Below are 15,565 nucleotides of genomic sequence, written 5' to 3' on the forward strand. Positions count from 1 at the left end.
GTGTAGTTCTCCAAATCCACCTTGACTTCCCCACTGTTTCCTCTAGCGGTATAAGCACTACCATCTGGTTATGGTCACGGGGAGCACACGCACACACACACACACATATATATATGTGTGTGTGTGTGTGTGTGTGTGTATATGCGTGTGTGTAGAAATGAGTGGGACTTTTAAAAATCATGATACAAATATACATTTTGTCTCCCCCTCCTCAAGAATAAACAAACAAACAAACAAATAAATAAACATTCTCATTAATATTAACTACGGATTCTTTACTGTACACGGAAGTTTGATTCTCAGAGGATGAGGAGATTCCAGGATGTTGATTTGTGGGCATGACTTGGTCCTACATGGACTTCTCACCATTACTAAAATACTGGCTTTTACCAGCAAAAAAACAAACAGTGAGTGAAACTCAAATCAGCACACAATCACAGATCAAATCTTTATTTAGAAAATGACTCATTTCCAGATTGAAAGCTTTTTCAATTCAACATGATCTTCAATTCCCCGACACATTTAAATTTACACTAAGAGCGCTTAATTGTTTTTATTTATTAACACAGGTCCCGGGGCCTTGTTTATTTGTCAAAATCTTTAATTATATTTAAAATAACTGTTGAATGCAGGATGAAGACATAAAACTACCGAGAAGGACAAAAATAAAAAAGTAAATAAATAAATAAACTCAAACCTCATACACTTACAGAGGGTGTGTGAAGAACACTAATGAGGTTGGTTAGCAAATATACAGACTAATAAGGTGATTTAAACTATTTACACACACAGTATGATTTTCAAATATCCCAAAGGCCAAACAATAAAACAGCTCAATATTCCAACAGGAATATTACAGTAGTCGAGCCCACCAACACTAATGAAGAAAATTTAAATTGAGATTAATCACAAGACTTTGTAACGTGTCATAAAAATGTATAATATTTAAATGGTAGATTGTAGGAACCAATGTTGGAATATTTTACTTTCACAAAGGGCCATCTGGAGAAATCATACATTTCCTTCAGAGTACAGAGGATCACAGAAAGGCAGTGTTTTACGCCAGCAAGTTTGGAATTTGTTCGACCTAACGTTTTTGTTCGCTCTAGGATTTATGTTCCTTTCTTCATACCAATCTTTTTTTTACCATTTAACGTCAGCTTTCTGTTTACAATCCATGTTGGCTGTGTTGAGTCATCAGTACAAGTGTGTTTAGTTCCATGATGTTTGTGGGACTGAAAAGTGCGGAAAAGTTTAGAGAGAGCAGACACTGCCCTCTGGTGGTCAACTTAGTACTAAACACATTCAAACCGAATTATTCAGTAACAGGAAGCCAAAGCTGAAAAAGAGAGGTACAGAAAAAATGTCTAACTGTGTTAACCCCCCCCCCCCCCCCCCCCCCCAAAAAAAGGTAGAACATTTGAATCTATACACATGCAGGTAACAAACTGGTTTGATTTTGACCTTCAGAGTGCTAATGCACACTATGGTGCTGACCATAAAACCACTTTGTCATGGACCAATTAAATCATCTTATAACTGTCAAAAGGTCTAAAAATTGACCTGAATCACAACTACTTGGAATGTTTCAGTATTTCCTACTCTCTCGCTCTGATTTCATGGACCTTGATAGATTTGACAGACAGCACTGAAAAATTAAAGCAATCCATTATTAAAAATAGCTGATTCAGGACCTCTGCCATAGCTTAAGGACTAACGGTGATATTTAAGGTGAGCTGATTTAAATATCAGGCATTAATATCTGATCATCCACGCTGCCCTTGACGTATGTGGAATGTTTAGTTGGTGAACGGGGAAGAGCAGTGGGACAGGACTGCTCATGAAACAAGACACTGTCCACAGCTGTTAATCAGACACCTAATGTTATGACCAGCAGGATCTGCTACTTTGACAGAGTTATGAGACACCATGGCATGGTGTGTGTGTGTGTGTGTGTGTATCTGTAAGGGAGGGTGAGAGACTATTTATGCAATAAAAAGGAGAGAGGGAAACACTATTTGAGATATCTATGTGCGGTGTATGTGTGTGTGTTTGTTGATGAAATCAGGGTTTAGATGTGGGTAAAGGTAGCGGTGCAGGCGCAGGGGCGCTGGTCGGAATCACTCCAGTGGCCAGCAGCACGATGATGAGGACGATGATGAGGACGATGACGATGATCACCACGACCAGCTTGACGTTCTTCCACCAGTAGGAACGGGCCACCTTGTGAGAGGTGTGCCTGAAGTTCTGAGCCTATGAATGAACACAGGACTATTAGCATGGACACAGTATGAGTGTGTTTGTGGTGCATGTGTGTGTGTGTGTGTGTGTGTGTGTGTGTGTGTGTGTGTGTCTGTGCGGGTGTACTGTATGTGCGCATGCATGATGTGATCCATGAGTAAAGATAGTGAGAACATACACAGGAATGTATTGGAAGTGAAAGGAGGAAACAATTAACAGAAAAAACCAAACAAATGCAGAATGAGGAAACAGCCATTTGCATGTATGGAGAAAAAAACAACAACAGGTCACAAGACACATATGTACATGAGAAAGCAGTCCTTACAGTCATGTGACACAATCTGGCAATACATGCAAATTCATCAGAAACCATACGCAAATGATATAGTGGTGTATTTGGGACCCAGGTGTAGCAGTGCACTGAGATTGTGAATCCATGTCCAGTTCTGCTAGTTTACGCATGTGAGAGATCTAATATTATAGCAAAAAACCTGTCTACTGATTTTATCATCCCTGATAAGCATCGTCACGAAGTAAACAGCAAGTAAACGTGAATTAAGCCAATGCACGCAAAACATCTGTAATGACAACAGTATAGGACTAATAGACTCAAGATGTGCAACCAACAAAGCAAAAAGAAGCAGGAAACACGTGGCTTGAAACGAAGGTTTTAGAGACTGAAGAATGTGTTGCAGGGGAATGTGTAAGAAATAAAAGCAAGAGGAGACAGCAGCTGAAATAGTGAATACACACACACCCCAGCCTGGAGGTCCTCTGATTTGTCCATCAGGTCGTCCAGCCTTTCTCCACGTGCCAGGATACGATCCACATTCTCGGTCATGATGTTCTTTACCCCGTCCACCTGGGACTGCAAAGTCTTGACCCGGTCCTTCTCCTGGACTGGCTCTGCCTCTCCCTGCTCCTGCACACACACACACACAGAGGACATTCATGACTGATTGGGCAGGGGGATATCATTGACCTCATCAACATTAAATCATCAAAAAGATACTTTTAAGAGCGATATTCGGCTTGAAAGTTTTGAAGGTGAGAAAGTAGTTTTTGAGATGCTTTCTCACATTTTCTTCAAAAACGACAGAGAGCGTTAGTTGTGCAAACAGTCTAAAGCACTTTCCTCTTTTTTTTTCGACTCCCCCCCTCTTTCTTCACTTTGAAGCAACTTTACTGGTCACTGGTTCTGAGATAATGTTACATAGTGTCTACAGAAGAAAACCTGCTAATGTTCTTCTGGTGTCTGAATGTGACCATCAAGAGTTTTCCTGATTGACTAAACCAGGAACTAACTTGAAGAGCAAACAAGTCCATAGAAGAAAATCCACGCTACTGAAATTACAAACAAGTTTTCACAATGTTGAAAACCTGCAGATTAAAAAAAACATGAATCAAAGTGATTTGTGAAGGACTATTATGGACTCAAAAATGTGAGATTTACAAATGTCACAAGGAACAGTTTCTGAGCATAAAATGAACTACTGTGTTCAGCAAAAGCTGACACTTTAACTTTCTACATCCTGTTCACACTATGAAGACAGGCACATTCTTATCACATCCTCAAAGTGTGATAAAGCTGTATTGCGTTACATTCAGAAAGCTACACTTAAAACACAGCTTTTGCGCCATTTGACTATTGTCTGTAATAATAAGGACACACCTTTGAATTTTGCACGTCATTCCTGTATTACACCCATTCACTGTATACACATACAGATCTTTCCTACTTTTTACTGGGTTTCAGGGTAAATGTTAAGTGACCTCTGCATACTAAGGAGTGCTTCAACACATTGTGTCACATATGCGCTAGCAATAAAAAGCGTCTTAGAGGCCCACTGGAGAGCCACCATGCATAAACAAAACCATCGCCGTAGCAACACGGAGCTGTGATATATCGCTGCTTCACTCTGAGTCATTCCCCTTCTGTGTGTGTGTGTGTGTGTGTGTGTGTGTATGCACCATTAGGAACATGAAATGGGAGGGTGTTCTCATATGACATCACATTCAGAGAGAACATGAGCAGAATGCAGTGACACGGGTTCCAGTGACCATAAAGTACAATGGTTGGAGACAACAAAAACATACAAAATGGTAGCAAATCATATAAGTAATTCATGATTTAATCCATCTTTTTTAATGAGTCAACCCTAGACAAGAACACGTTAAACAAATCAGCATAAAAAAAGTTTATGTACACACAACTACAAATAAACCCGGGCATTGACATGGAAAGTATCTCTTTTTTTCATAAGTCTCCTTTACATAAATGAACTCTTCTCCCACGGAATCTTTGGCTGTTCACATCAATTCATTACTGAACAAATGCACTTCTCTGACGTGGAGGGACATTTTGCAAGAGTTTAAAACTGGGGTGTACTATATCCTATAATAGCTCAGTGGTTATTCGTCTTCACTTTCCTGATCATTTGTTTTCAGAGCATGAATCTGAACTTAAACTGCGCACTAAACTAAATTTCTTATCGCAAGAATTCAAAAAACTACGACACAGTTAACAAATATTTTGAAAAGGAGGAAGTACCAACGGTTTTTTGAAGAATTGCACTTGGTAAGGGCTTTGACTCGATTAAGCTATGGTTAAACTTAATCAGTCCAGTGGGTAACTTAGACGGACAGCAAACTTACTTTATGAACACTAACAATTTAGGTAAACATGTCTGAGCACCTTCTTTAGTTTGTTTGGTAGTTTGGTTTATCAGTAAATTACGTTATACAACACTACGCTACTTTGTCGCTAAACGCTGGAACAGGAACTTGAAGAACCTGCTGTGCCTTGCTAGACGTACATCACTGTTCTAAACAAATGTCGGCAATTCTGCGAAATTGTTGGATGTCAAAAAACCTAAATCATTTAGCCTTATGTAAGGTTCGAGACGATGGTGACAAAAATATTTGTATTTGTTATAACGACATTATAGAACAAGGAAAGCTATAACACAAAAAGCATTCATTGCTAAACGTGGCAAACCGTAGTTCGGCACTTACCATACTATTTGGGTTGTTATCAGCCAGTCCCATGTTTTAAACAAACTGTTCTAACGTAGTCAGTTAAAATGGCAAACTCCACGCTGAGTGTATTGATTTTTTTAACAGAAGTCCGCTGTGTTATGTTCCTTAAGGGGCCTAGACCGTTCCGTCCTGCTGATAACTTCCTGGTTTGGGTGTGCTTAATTTCTTCTGTTTTGACCCAACTACGTCGCCAACACCGTCCTCTTGAGGGCGTTTGCTTTTGGCCTACGTACCATACCTGACACGCCAGGTAATAAGATAGAAAGATCACTTTTACACAAATATGTTATACATCAGCATTCCTGTCTGCATGCATATGTAGGGTTTTGTTTTACCGTCCTCTAGTGATTCAAACTTACTGAAAACGCTCTTTCTTCACCAGTGTGGACTACTAAATGTTGTAAGCATTTCCCACTTTTAAATTAACTGTAATAAAAACCTTTGCACAAAACTGGAGATTAATAGGGGAAACGTCTTGCAGGAAGTGGACCCAGTAAAGTTTTAAAGTGAATTTACTCCTCAAAATCATTGTCTCAGTTGATCTGGATTGGCCATCTAGCTTTTATGGAATCCAGTGAACCTTAATGGGAGATCCAGAAGTGCAGCGTAATGCAGGTGGCTTTAATGAAGTCAACTCTGATTTTTCCACAAGGAGAATGAGAACAAAACCAGACCTTTGGTTTTCTTGATAATGTAAAAATCTGTTATGTCTCTGTGAAACATAATCAGAAGCAGAGTGGAGCATTTTAACATTTTTAATTTTTAAGACACACAATACATATAAATGTGACAGTGTTTAAAGTGACAGGACAACACATAAAAAGAGAAATTCAGAGAAAGTATACAGATAAAAAGAAGCAGTAACAGAAGAGTACATGGTGTAGCTAATATCCACTTACAGCGTACTTTTCCCTATGGTTGTATTTTTATTTAACATGACATCCATTTTGCTGAAACCACTTCCACTCTAAATGAAGAAGTTTCACTGGCCTGGCCATTCTACACATAGTTCATTTTAAAAGCCACATTCATATGACATTCAATTAGCTCCTCTTACAGATATTTCTTTTGCAATTTCACATCAGTGGTTCTTTGTAATATAGTCAAGCAAATGTGAGAATATTTTTCTCAACATAATAAGTGGATGATAAGAAGATAAAATACTTTAATGAGGGAGAAAGAGGTTCCATATAGACTGCGCATTACAAATGGTGTTTTGTAAGTCTGTCAGATAAACAGGGAGTGAAATAAAACATCCAATTCTCAAAAGGATGTTTCTTCTTGCTTGCTCTCACTCCGATCTTCACAAAGGCTGGGTGGGTATGAGGAGTCCAAATACAACTGTAGCCATTTAATTTTCACTGATTCAGTTGACATTTAGAGCAATTCTTATGAAGGAGACTAAGAAAAGACATGGTTTAAGAGTCTGGGGAATGAGATGTGTGAACACAAACATGAAGGACTGATTTTTTTTTTCCTCTTCTCAAAGGCCTTGTTTTATGATGATGTCTGTCATGTCATCCACTTTATGAAGCTCCAGATTCTGTTGATGAAATGCATTAAATGAATTTAGTTGTTCATAATTCAGCACTATTCTATGATGAGATTTTGAAAGTATAACTTGCATGGTAAAACTCTCTTACAAGGCTTAACCATTATGCAAATTATCAGATGATACACACACTGTTTCCAAATTACTTTAAATTTTCTGCTTATACCTTTGATAAACACAGTGATACACTTTGGTAAATACAGTCTGAGAGACAGAAATATTTAAAAAATTCATGCTGAACAAAACCCGATCTGATTAACATGCCAGAACAACAAGATTACAGATTGACAGATGAGAGATTAAAACAATATGCCTCTAGTGGTGGAAGTCTGGATTGAGAGATAAACTTGCCTTCTCATTGGCCAGATGCAGGAGAGCCACAAATGCCAAAGGAACTGACAGGTTGTTGGCCATGGAAGCAGGAAGCCTGAGAAAGAACAAGAGGAATAAAATGTGTATTATTCATCCGTGGACCTGTAAATCTTGCACACCCCAGGGTCAAAGCTTCCTGACATTATCCTTAACTCTGTCCCGGGCAGGAGACTTTTAAAAGATGCATGAAGATACTGGGGGAAAAAAAAAAGTATTATTATTTGTGTATATGCATCTCAGACCACTCCTATCCCTTCTCTGTGTTTACTCATTTCCTCAACAAGCCATTTCAATTAGATGAATCAAGAGTTTGATTAGCTGGCAACATGCAGGTGCTGGGAGTGTTTAAAGTGTACAAATCATAAAAATGTAAGATGGCTGCAGGTCACTGAGAGATTACATGGAAAGAAAAAGGTCTACGTTTGGTGTAAGGGCAATGAAGCATTAGTAGCAGAGACCAAATGCATAATGTAATACCTCTGGAGCAAAGTTCTGGTGGACTGGCTGAATGACTTCTCTCCAGAAACTTCTGCTGTCTGTTCATTAGCTGACTCCTGCAGAAATGACAGGGGGAAGAGTCATGAGGAGGACAAAAAAAAAAAGAAAGAGAGATAAAATCAAGCAAGAAAGGACAGCTAAGTCAGGTATTGAAAAAAAAAATACCAAATAGTACACAAGGCCAAATATCAGAAGAGAGGGGGCAAGATATAGCTAAGCTAGGTAACAGTTGACCACTCCATTAAACAAAACAGCTGAGGAGTGAGAAGATTAGATGTGAGAATAGAGTGGGATGGATCCAGTTCTGAGAAAATGACTTCGGGGGTGTGACCAACCTGGGTTGGTTTTTCAGGGCTGTCAGTGAGAAGATCCCACATCGTACTTTTCAGCCTCTTCATGTCCATCTTCTTGGCTGTCTTGGCATAGTTGATCTCAATCGTGTTTACCTGGGGTAGAAGTGAGGACCTTTATGCTCAGTGTATAATTAACCCTACCTGGCATGGGAGTTGGGAGACACTGCCCTAATTATAGAAATCCACTCAATCTTTAATGCCTTCCAGAGGCAGTTCTTATGCAGAATTTAAGACGACACACAACACATATCAAAAATACATTTCTGAAAACAAAAACAAGGCAATAAACGGGATGAAAGGAGAAGCCTTGAATGCCAATACAGAAGGCTGCAGGAACATCCAGGCACAGCATAAGAAAAAACTGATTTCTGAAATTGTGGAACCTAAGTCTCTTTTTCAACCCAGTCCTTCAGTAACCTCTGCCCTTTGTATGTTTACTTAAGCTGATTCAACTTCATCCGAATGATCCACTGCTTCCCAGTTCGCAGGTGTGCTAGCGCAGGATGGATGAGACTGACGACAGGGGAGAAGGGTTTTAAGCACTGGGCTGAGACACACTTCAGGCCATTTTATTCTCTGAGACCTTACCTTATATGGCTCTGGTACCAGGCAGTCCTCACCGTATGTGGACACGTTGGCAAGATTGGGAGATCCTGGATTCGCACCATCGATCGCCGGCTGCGAGTCGTCTGATCCTGCAAAGGCGTCGCAGTCGTCGTCGCTGTCTGCTCCCTGGAGAAGGTAGCGATGAAGAGGATGCAAACGGCAGTCGTGGCTCAATCTACTGTATGTAATGTACCACCTAACAAACTTAGTGTGACAGTACTTTTTCCAGTTCTGCTCTTGGTGGTCCACAGAACTGCACATTTTAGATCTCTCCTTGCTTTAACACACCTTACTGAACACACCAACTAATCATCAAGCCCTAAATTAGCCAAATCAGAGGAATGGGAGACCTAAACCACCCAGAACTGTGGGCCTGCAGCACTGGGTTTGATAAGCACTGCTGTATGCAATCATCTATTTTCTTCCCAGTATTTTATGAAATGTACATGCCATCAAACAGAGATATTTTTTTTCTTCTCCTAACTCTGGCGATGTAGAAGCACTGATCTGAGGTCAGTGTAATACAGTCAGTGCTTCCATGCTGGTATGAGACAGTTCTGGGTTTACCTCCACACCAGGGCAGAAGTTTGCTGTGTCGTTGGCGTTATTGTAATCGTATTCTCCGATGCCATCACCCATTTCCCCTGATAACCTCTTCTTTCCTTCTGCAGACAGCTGGGAGACAATTACGTTGCTATTAGTGACATGGACATGACAAACAATAACTCAATCCATAATACCCAACAGTACACAGTCTGTTTAGACTGGAAACTGCAGCCTCCATTCAACAAGCCTGTCATTACATAAAGCTGTTTTTTAGATTACGTCTTTGTGAAAGCCAGTGTAGAAACAGCCTGGAGTAATGAGAGAGAAGAGAACGGAGTGGAGAGCTGACTCACCGTGTTGGAGGGTTTCATGTTGAGCTGCGATAGGGCACTGAGGGGGTACTGGAAATCTGCTGGTAGTGTGGTTTTCTTATTGTTGCTGTTCAGGGCAGACTTACTGATGGTGGTGGCTGCCTGGAAAACACAGTCCGTGCACTTATCAGAGATCCACACCGGTTGGTCTCATTCACCAACAGTGGATTTAAAAACGTAAGTGGGGTTTACTGAACCCAGATAAGATTGTTATGGATGACCAGCAGCCAGGATAAAGAAAGTGATTTTAGGTCATGATCTGAATTCTAGGAAATTACTCAGTTTTTACCATCTTCGGGGAACCAAAACAAAAAACAGCATAAACAACAGATCTTTTTTTTCACTCTCGTTTGAGCACTTTCACAGCAGAGAATTACTGGAGCGCTGAGATGTCCCCATGGCAACCATTTTAGAATAACAGGCCACTTAACCAGAGAAAGATCACTCTGTGCTTTAGTCCACAGATATACATTTACAAAGGGGAATCGACAGATCCCTCAAAAATCTGTTACGGTGGATAATTAGAGAAAAAGACGAAAATAAATAAATGTATATATAAATATATGCAAAATATTAAACCCTTTTAATAAATAAAAATAATGAAAAAGAACATCATCTGGCAAAGGCAGCATCTTGTGGAGCATAATTAGACAAGACAACGTAATCTATGCTGTAGCTTCACTTGAGTACTGTGGGGGAGTGAGGGCAGCTAGGTTTCAGAAGTGAGAGAGAGAGAGAGAGAGAAAGAGAGAGAGAGAGACTTACTCTGGTGGTACGGAAATAATTGTGAAAGTGAATATCTTCATTGAAGTCAATTGCAAAAGGGGCTTTTGGTGCCCTCTTCCGCGGCTCCTTCTCTGGCATATGATCCTCTAAAACAAGTCATGAAAGATCTGCATGTTATACATCAGAGACGGTGTCTCCTTCCACAGGATTTTTTTCATTTACAATCTATTTTTATTGGATTTTAAAGTCTCTTATACATAACTATGAGTATTTAAGGCATATAAATCTATTCCATACATTCATATAGCTTTATGTGCCTTAGATAAAGCCCTGAGACAGACTCACGTTTGTGACCGGGTTTGAAAAGCCAGTAGCCGGGTCCGACCCATGTTGCCATGGTTCTGGGACTGAAATAGGAGTATTCTCTGGGTTGAGAAGACAACTGAAGGCACATTGTAGCGATGTCACCTTCCCCAATTGGAATTACTCCTCTGCAGACAGACAGAGTGAAACAAACCATTGCCTAAATACATAATGTACTATTGAACATATAAACCCACGCTCTTACTCAATACAATTTACAAACTGTACGCGTTTTTGAACATAACTAATTAAGCCTGTCGTCACTAAATTTATAAAGCAAAGATACCAGGTTCCATAACATGAACAGTAACTTGCTGAACTAAACTAGTCCTAAACTAATTCAAGTGTAAGGAACCCTTTGTGAAGAGTCAAGCGTCTCACCGGCCCTTGGACGGACTTGACAGCCCGCAGGCATCTTTGTGCTCCTTTGCGTCCCCCTGCCCCCCATAGTCCTCCAGCCCTCCGTCATCTCCGTCTGCGTCAAACTGGTCCCCGAAGTCCTGAACCTCCTCTTCCGCGTCCGGCTCTACGTCCGCATTCACGTCAAAGGCGTGTTCTCCCTGCTTCATCTTCTCCAGCATCTGGTTTATAGTCTACACAACACATTATGCAGCAGTTAATACAAACCTGTTTACAAACAGGCACAAGTTCTTTTGATCAGGAGGTTTTATGAGAACATCTGGATAAGACTGGTGTGAAAAATTCCACCAAGGTATAGTGCGTCCTGTCAGTGCATTAAAACACTTCATAAGACATTTCTATATGATCATGATGAGCGGATGATTGATTTTGATGGGATCTGATTATGATGAGTGCGTGACTGGTTTTGAAGGGATCCTTAAAGAAAAGCATTATACAAATTACCATTCACAAATGCTGTGCTGTGCTGTTTGATGATCAAAGTCTGTTGTGATTGTTAGTGCTCCGTTGCATTACGTTTCTGCTAAAAGTGTCTGTGTTTACTGTGTCTGCGGATAGTACAGGGCCTCAAGCAGCATCTCTGATGGCAAAACAGGTTTGAGGAGGTTTTTTTTTGTTTTGTTTTAAGGCCAATAGTCCGGAAGCCTCACAATCTGTAAATAAAATCAGGTGCCGGATGCATGAGGCTGCGTCTGATTTAACCTGACGTTGGTGAAGACAGGATGGGTCATCAAAGGCCACAGGCATCAGGCTGTAGAGCAAACAGAAAAACAATGCTAACCTGATCAGGTGTCCATCTAGTGAAAGAAAAGTCCTCTAGGGATGGACAGATTGGTCTCTCCTCCAGTGCTTTCAGATTCTCTACGGCAGAGAGAAGACATACGCAGTAGTCTACACCATTCCAATCGACATGATAAAACACATTACAGACTACGGGCAGGTCTCCTTGGCAACCACGTGTGAGGATGTGATTCTGACTATGGGCAGGGGTGCTAAAGCCTGAATGAGAAGCACCGGTGAGTCTTGATGTCTCACACTTTATGCATTCAAAATAATCCTTCCTGAAATTGCTCGGGATATGAGGGTCTCCAATAGGTCACCCATAGCAGGAAACTTCTGCTGGGCAGAGATGCAAACAATAAACTAGGCCTTCTAGCAGAATCAGGACAGACTGTGCAGGAGAATATAAAAAAAGGAGAGAAGTGATGTCAGGCCAAGGGAAGTCATGGAGCATTACATGGGAGACAAAAGAATTTTCAGTTTCATTTAAATCAGCGGAGGCTTCAGCTCCTTTGCAAATTATTTCTTGTTATCTTGGGATTACAGCCTCTTTCAGTTATTAAAGTACCGGAGGGAGTCAATGCGTTGTTTATGAGTTTAATCTATTTTAAAGAAGTTCCCACTGAAACCATAACATTCATTTTATTCTTCTAAAGAAGCAACAGCAGACAGAAGAGAGAGACCACAGTGCTTGTGTGTGAGTTTTACCTGTAAAAGACTGGACAGGTACATGTGAGTGAGTGTGTGTGTTTTACCTGTAAAAGACTGGACAGGTACATGTGTGTGAGTGTGTGTGTTTTACCTGTAAAAGACAGGACAGGTACACGTTGTGTGAGTGTGTGTGTGTTTTACCTGTAATAGGCTGGACAGGTATATGTTGTGTGTTTTACCTGTAAAAGGCCGGACAGGTACATGTGTGTGAGCGCGTGCGTGTTGTACCTGTAATAGGCCAGAGAGGTATATGTTGTGTGTGAGTGTGTGTGTTTTACCTGTAAAAGACTACACAGGTACATGTTGTGTGTGAGTGTGTGTGTGTTGTACTGGACAGGTACATGTTGTGTGTGAGTATGTGTGTGTTGTACCTGTAAAAGGCTGGACAGGAACATGTTGTGTGTGAGTATGTGTGTGTTGTACCTGTAAAAGGCTGGACAGGTACATGTGTGTGAGTATGTGTGTGTTGTACCTGCAAAAGACTGGACAGGTAAATGTTGTGTGTGTTGTACCTGTAAAAGACTGGACAGGTACATGTTGTGTGTGAGTATGTGTGTGTTGTACCTGTAAAAGACTGGACAGGTACATGTTGTGTGTGAGTATGTGTGTGTTGTACCTGTAAAAGGCTGGACAGGTACATGTTGTGTGTGAGTGTGTGTGTGTTGTACCTGTAAAAGACTGGACGGGTACATGTTGTGTGTGTTGTACCTGTAAAAGACTGGACAGGAGCATGTTGTGTGGGGACTGCTGTACAGGGGGACTGAGAGCGCAGGAGAGTCATGTGCGACGGGAAACGTAATTCACAACGGTTGTCCTCACTAAACAGCACAGACAAAAACACTCCAGCCGTGCTGTTCTCATCGAAAGACGCAGCCATACGCTGGAACATGGGATCCACCTAAAACAGCACACAGCAATGATAACTCACCCAGTGACCGGGGCAGGACAAACATCTTGACCAATCAAGTTCTGCCATTAGTGTAGAAGAAACAGCCCAATTAATCATTAGTGGTGGGATTACATGTACATTTGAGGGCAGTGTTTTCAGTGAGCTATTTTTAATGATCAAATGTCCACAAATACCAAAGGACAAATACATCACAGCTTAGGATCTTTACAGTCAACATCTCTGTAAGAAACACAATTAATCAATAAGTGGCTGTATTTGTTAAGTATGTTAACGACTGATTGAAGGTTTGAGTCAGGCTGATGGACAATTCACAGACTAGCAGGATAATTTACATCAGTGTACGAACAGAAGCCACTGCCCTCCAGTAAAAATACTTAATGTTGTCTCCTCCTAGACAAATACTACTATCAATTGACCACCTGTCTGTTAAGGTTACTTGACAAACGATGGCATATAAAACACCCTCCTGGAATAACCAATGGACCTCACCTCACACTTCATCTCTGACTCGGAACGGTTGATGTTACTCAGATTCTGTTCCACCGTTTTCTTTGGCGGCCTCTTCTTCTTAGGAGCCTGCTTAACCGCAGCCTGGTCTCCCTCACTGCCCTCTACGACCTCAGCCTCCTCTCCAGCATCCTGTCCTGGGGCATTCAACAAAACAACAATCAACCTACGAGTGTCCAGGCTGCCCCACACTTGAATGAAATATGAATGAAACATTTACTACTTTGATAGTGCGCACAAATTTTCTCATCAAAAGTCTCACCGGGAAACAAACCAATTTTAGAAAGGTTTTAAAATGATGACTGACAAAGGTGATGAACACCAGCAGTTTGAACTTGGCCTTTGTCCAAGACACTCCGCGCGCTCACGCCTACCTTCTTTAGGCTTGGTCTCCGAACCCAGACCCCCAAGGACTCTGTATGCGTCAGCATGAACCGCGTCCACTCTGACGGCATAAATCTTAGTGCTGGCATCCAGCGTGCCCGCGGCCACCTAAACAGACCGCGAGTGTGCAAATATTACGACCGCAGTGAAAGCTGTACAGTACTAAAGAAAAACAACCCACACATAAACCTGTGCCAATTTAATCAAGTGAACATTGCATATAAATGTAAGGGTCGAACCTTAAAGTTGAGTTCAGAGTCCTTCTGCTTAAGAATGTCTGCCATGTAGTCAATGAGGTGCAATCCAAATGCATTCTTAGTGGTGATTTTCTATAACACAAAGAGAGAGGGGGACAAAATGAAAGAATCGCAAGAATGAAAGTTGATCAGTGACACTGGAATCAAAAGCTATGTCCAAATGTCAACAACATTAAAAATTTAAGTACTCACATTCTCTGTTGACAGTTTGATGCAAGTAGAGTAATGCTCTGAGATTTGAGCAGTTGACAGTTTGGGCACTGCAGCAGGGGTCCCTGTGGCACTACAGAGAGATATGCACACACAAAGCATAATTAATACAGATACAAATTCATACACTATGGAGGATACTCGGTAAGTTAGAGAGCTATTTACTGTACCTGTGACCCACAGAATCGTTAATGGAGGAGTCAGCTATCCCGTGAAGGTCTGTGACTTTGGACCTCCGCCTCTGACGTCGCTCTTGCTCATCGTCATTGCCTTGAAGGGAATCCAGGAGAGGCGTACTGGTAGCAGACAATGCCGCTTTGGGTCCCAAAGACGGCGAGGACCACTGACGCGGCCGCGAGGTCGGAGTGCTGAATGCGCTCATAGTGGCTGTTGGAACAATTGAATAGTAAAGCGGTGCTCAGTTGTTCCTTGCGGACTAAATTTACACCGTGCAATGTCAAGCTATCTGCGAACTGAGTTAACTCGATAGTACTAGCTTGCTTGTTCCATTTACGTTGTCACAACGCAAATGCCATATCATGTCAAAAAAAGTTTGCTATAGCTGGTTAGCGAACATATCTGTGTCCACTTAAATTGCCTAATACATTGTAATCTGACAGCTTTAAAGGCAGCAAGACGAAACATTTCCACTGAACTAATAATAAACATTGCCTAGCGAACAAGTTCGCTTGCTAGCTGTTCAAGAAGTGTTTACTTGC

The 15,565-nt window shown here is 41.2% G+C and overlaps 2 protein-coding genes across 2 annotated transcripts; both read right to left on the reverse strand.

The window, feature by feature from the left end:
- Nucleotides 1-1,413: 1,413 nt before the first annotated feature.
- LOC115827559 (vesicle-associated membrane protein 8-like) lies at nucleotides 1,414-5,405 on the reverse strand. The gene is made up of 3 exons (XM_030791439.1): nucleotides 5,257-5,405; nucleotides 2,999-3,163; nucleotides 1,414-2,253 (listed from the first exon to the last, which is right to left on the reverse strand). The coding sequence occupies exons 1-3, from the start codon at nucleotides 5,287-5,289 to the stop codon at nucleotides 2,065-2,067; spliced, it is 387 nt and encodes a 128-aa protein (XP_030647299.1). The 5' UTR covers nucleotides 5,290-5,405; the 3' UTR covers nucleotides 1,414-2,064.
- Nucleotides 5,406-6,763: 1,358 nt separating this feature from the next.
- On the reverse strand, nucleotides 6,764-15,228 carry ncaph (non-SMC condensin I complex, subunit H). The gene is made up of 17 exons (XM_030791813.1): nucleotides 15,017-15,228; nucleotides 14,829-14,919; nucleotides 14,619-14,708; nucleotides 14,370-14,487; nucleotides 13,978-14,132; nucleotides 13,287-13,476; nucleotides 11,869-11,948; nucleotides 11,049-11,260; nucleotides 10,650-10,795; nucleotides 10,344-10,450; nucleotides 9,561-9,680; nucleotides 9,229-9,336; nucleotides 8,644-8,787; nucleotides 8,038-8,148; nucleotides 7,682-7,758; nucleotides 7,184-7,259; nucleotides 6,764-6,823 (listed from the first exon to the last, which is right to left on the reverse strand). Exons 1-17 carry the CDS (start codon nucleotides 15,226-15,228, stop codon nucleotides 6,764-6,766), a joined length of 2,097 nt encoding a protein of 698 aa, XP_030647673.1.
- Between the last annotated feature and the right edge of the window lie 337 nt (nucleotides 15,229-15,565).

Source organism: Chanos chanos, chromosome 14 (genome assembly GCF_902362185.1).
Source record: "Chanos chanos chromosome 14, fChaCha1.1, whole genome shotgun sequence".
Classification (NCBI taxonomy): Eukaryota; Metazoa; Chordata; class Actinopteri; order Gonorynchiformes; family Chanidae; genus Chanos; species Chanos chanos.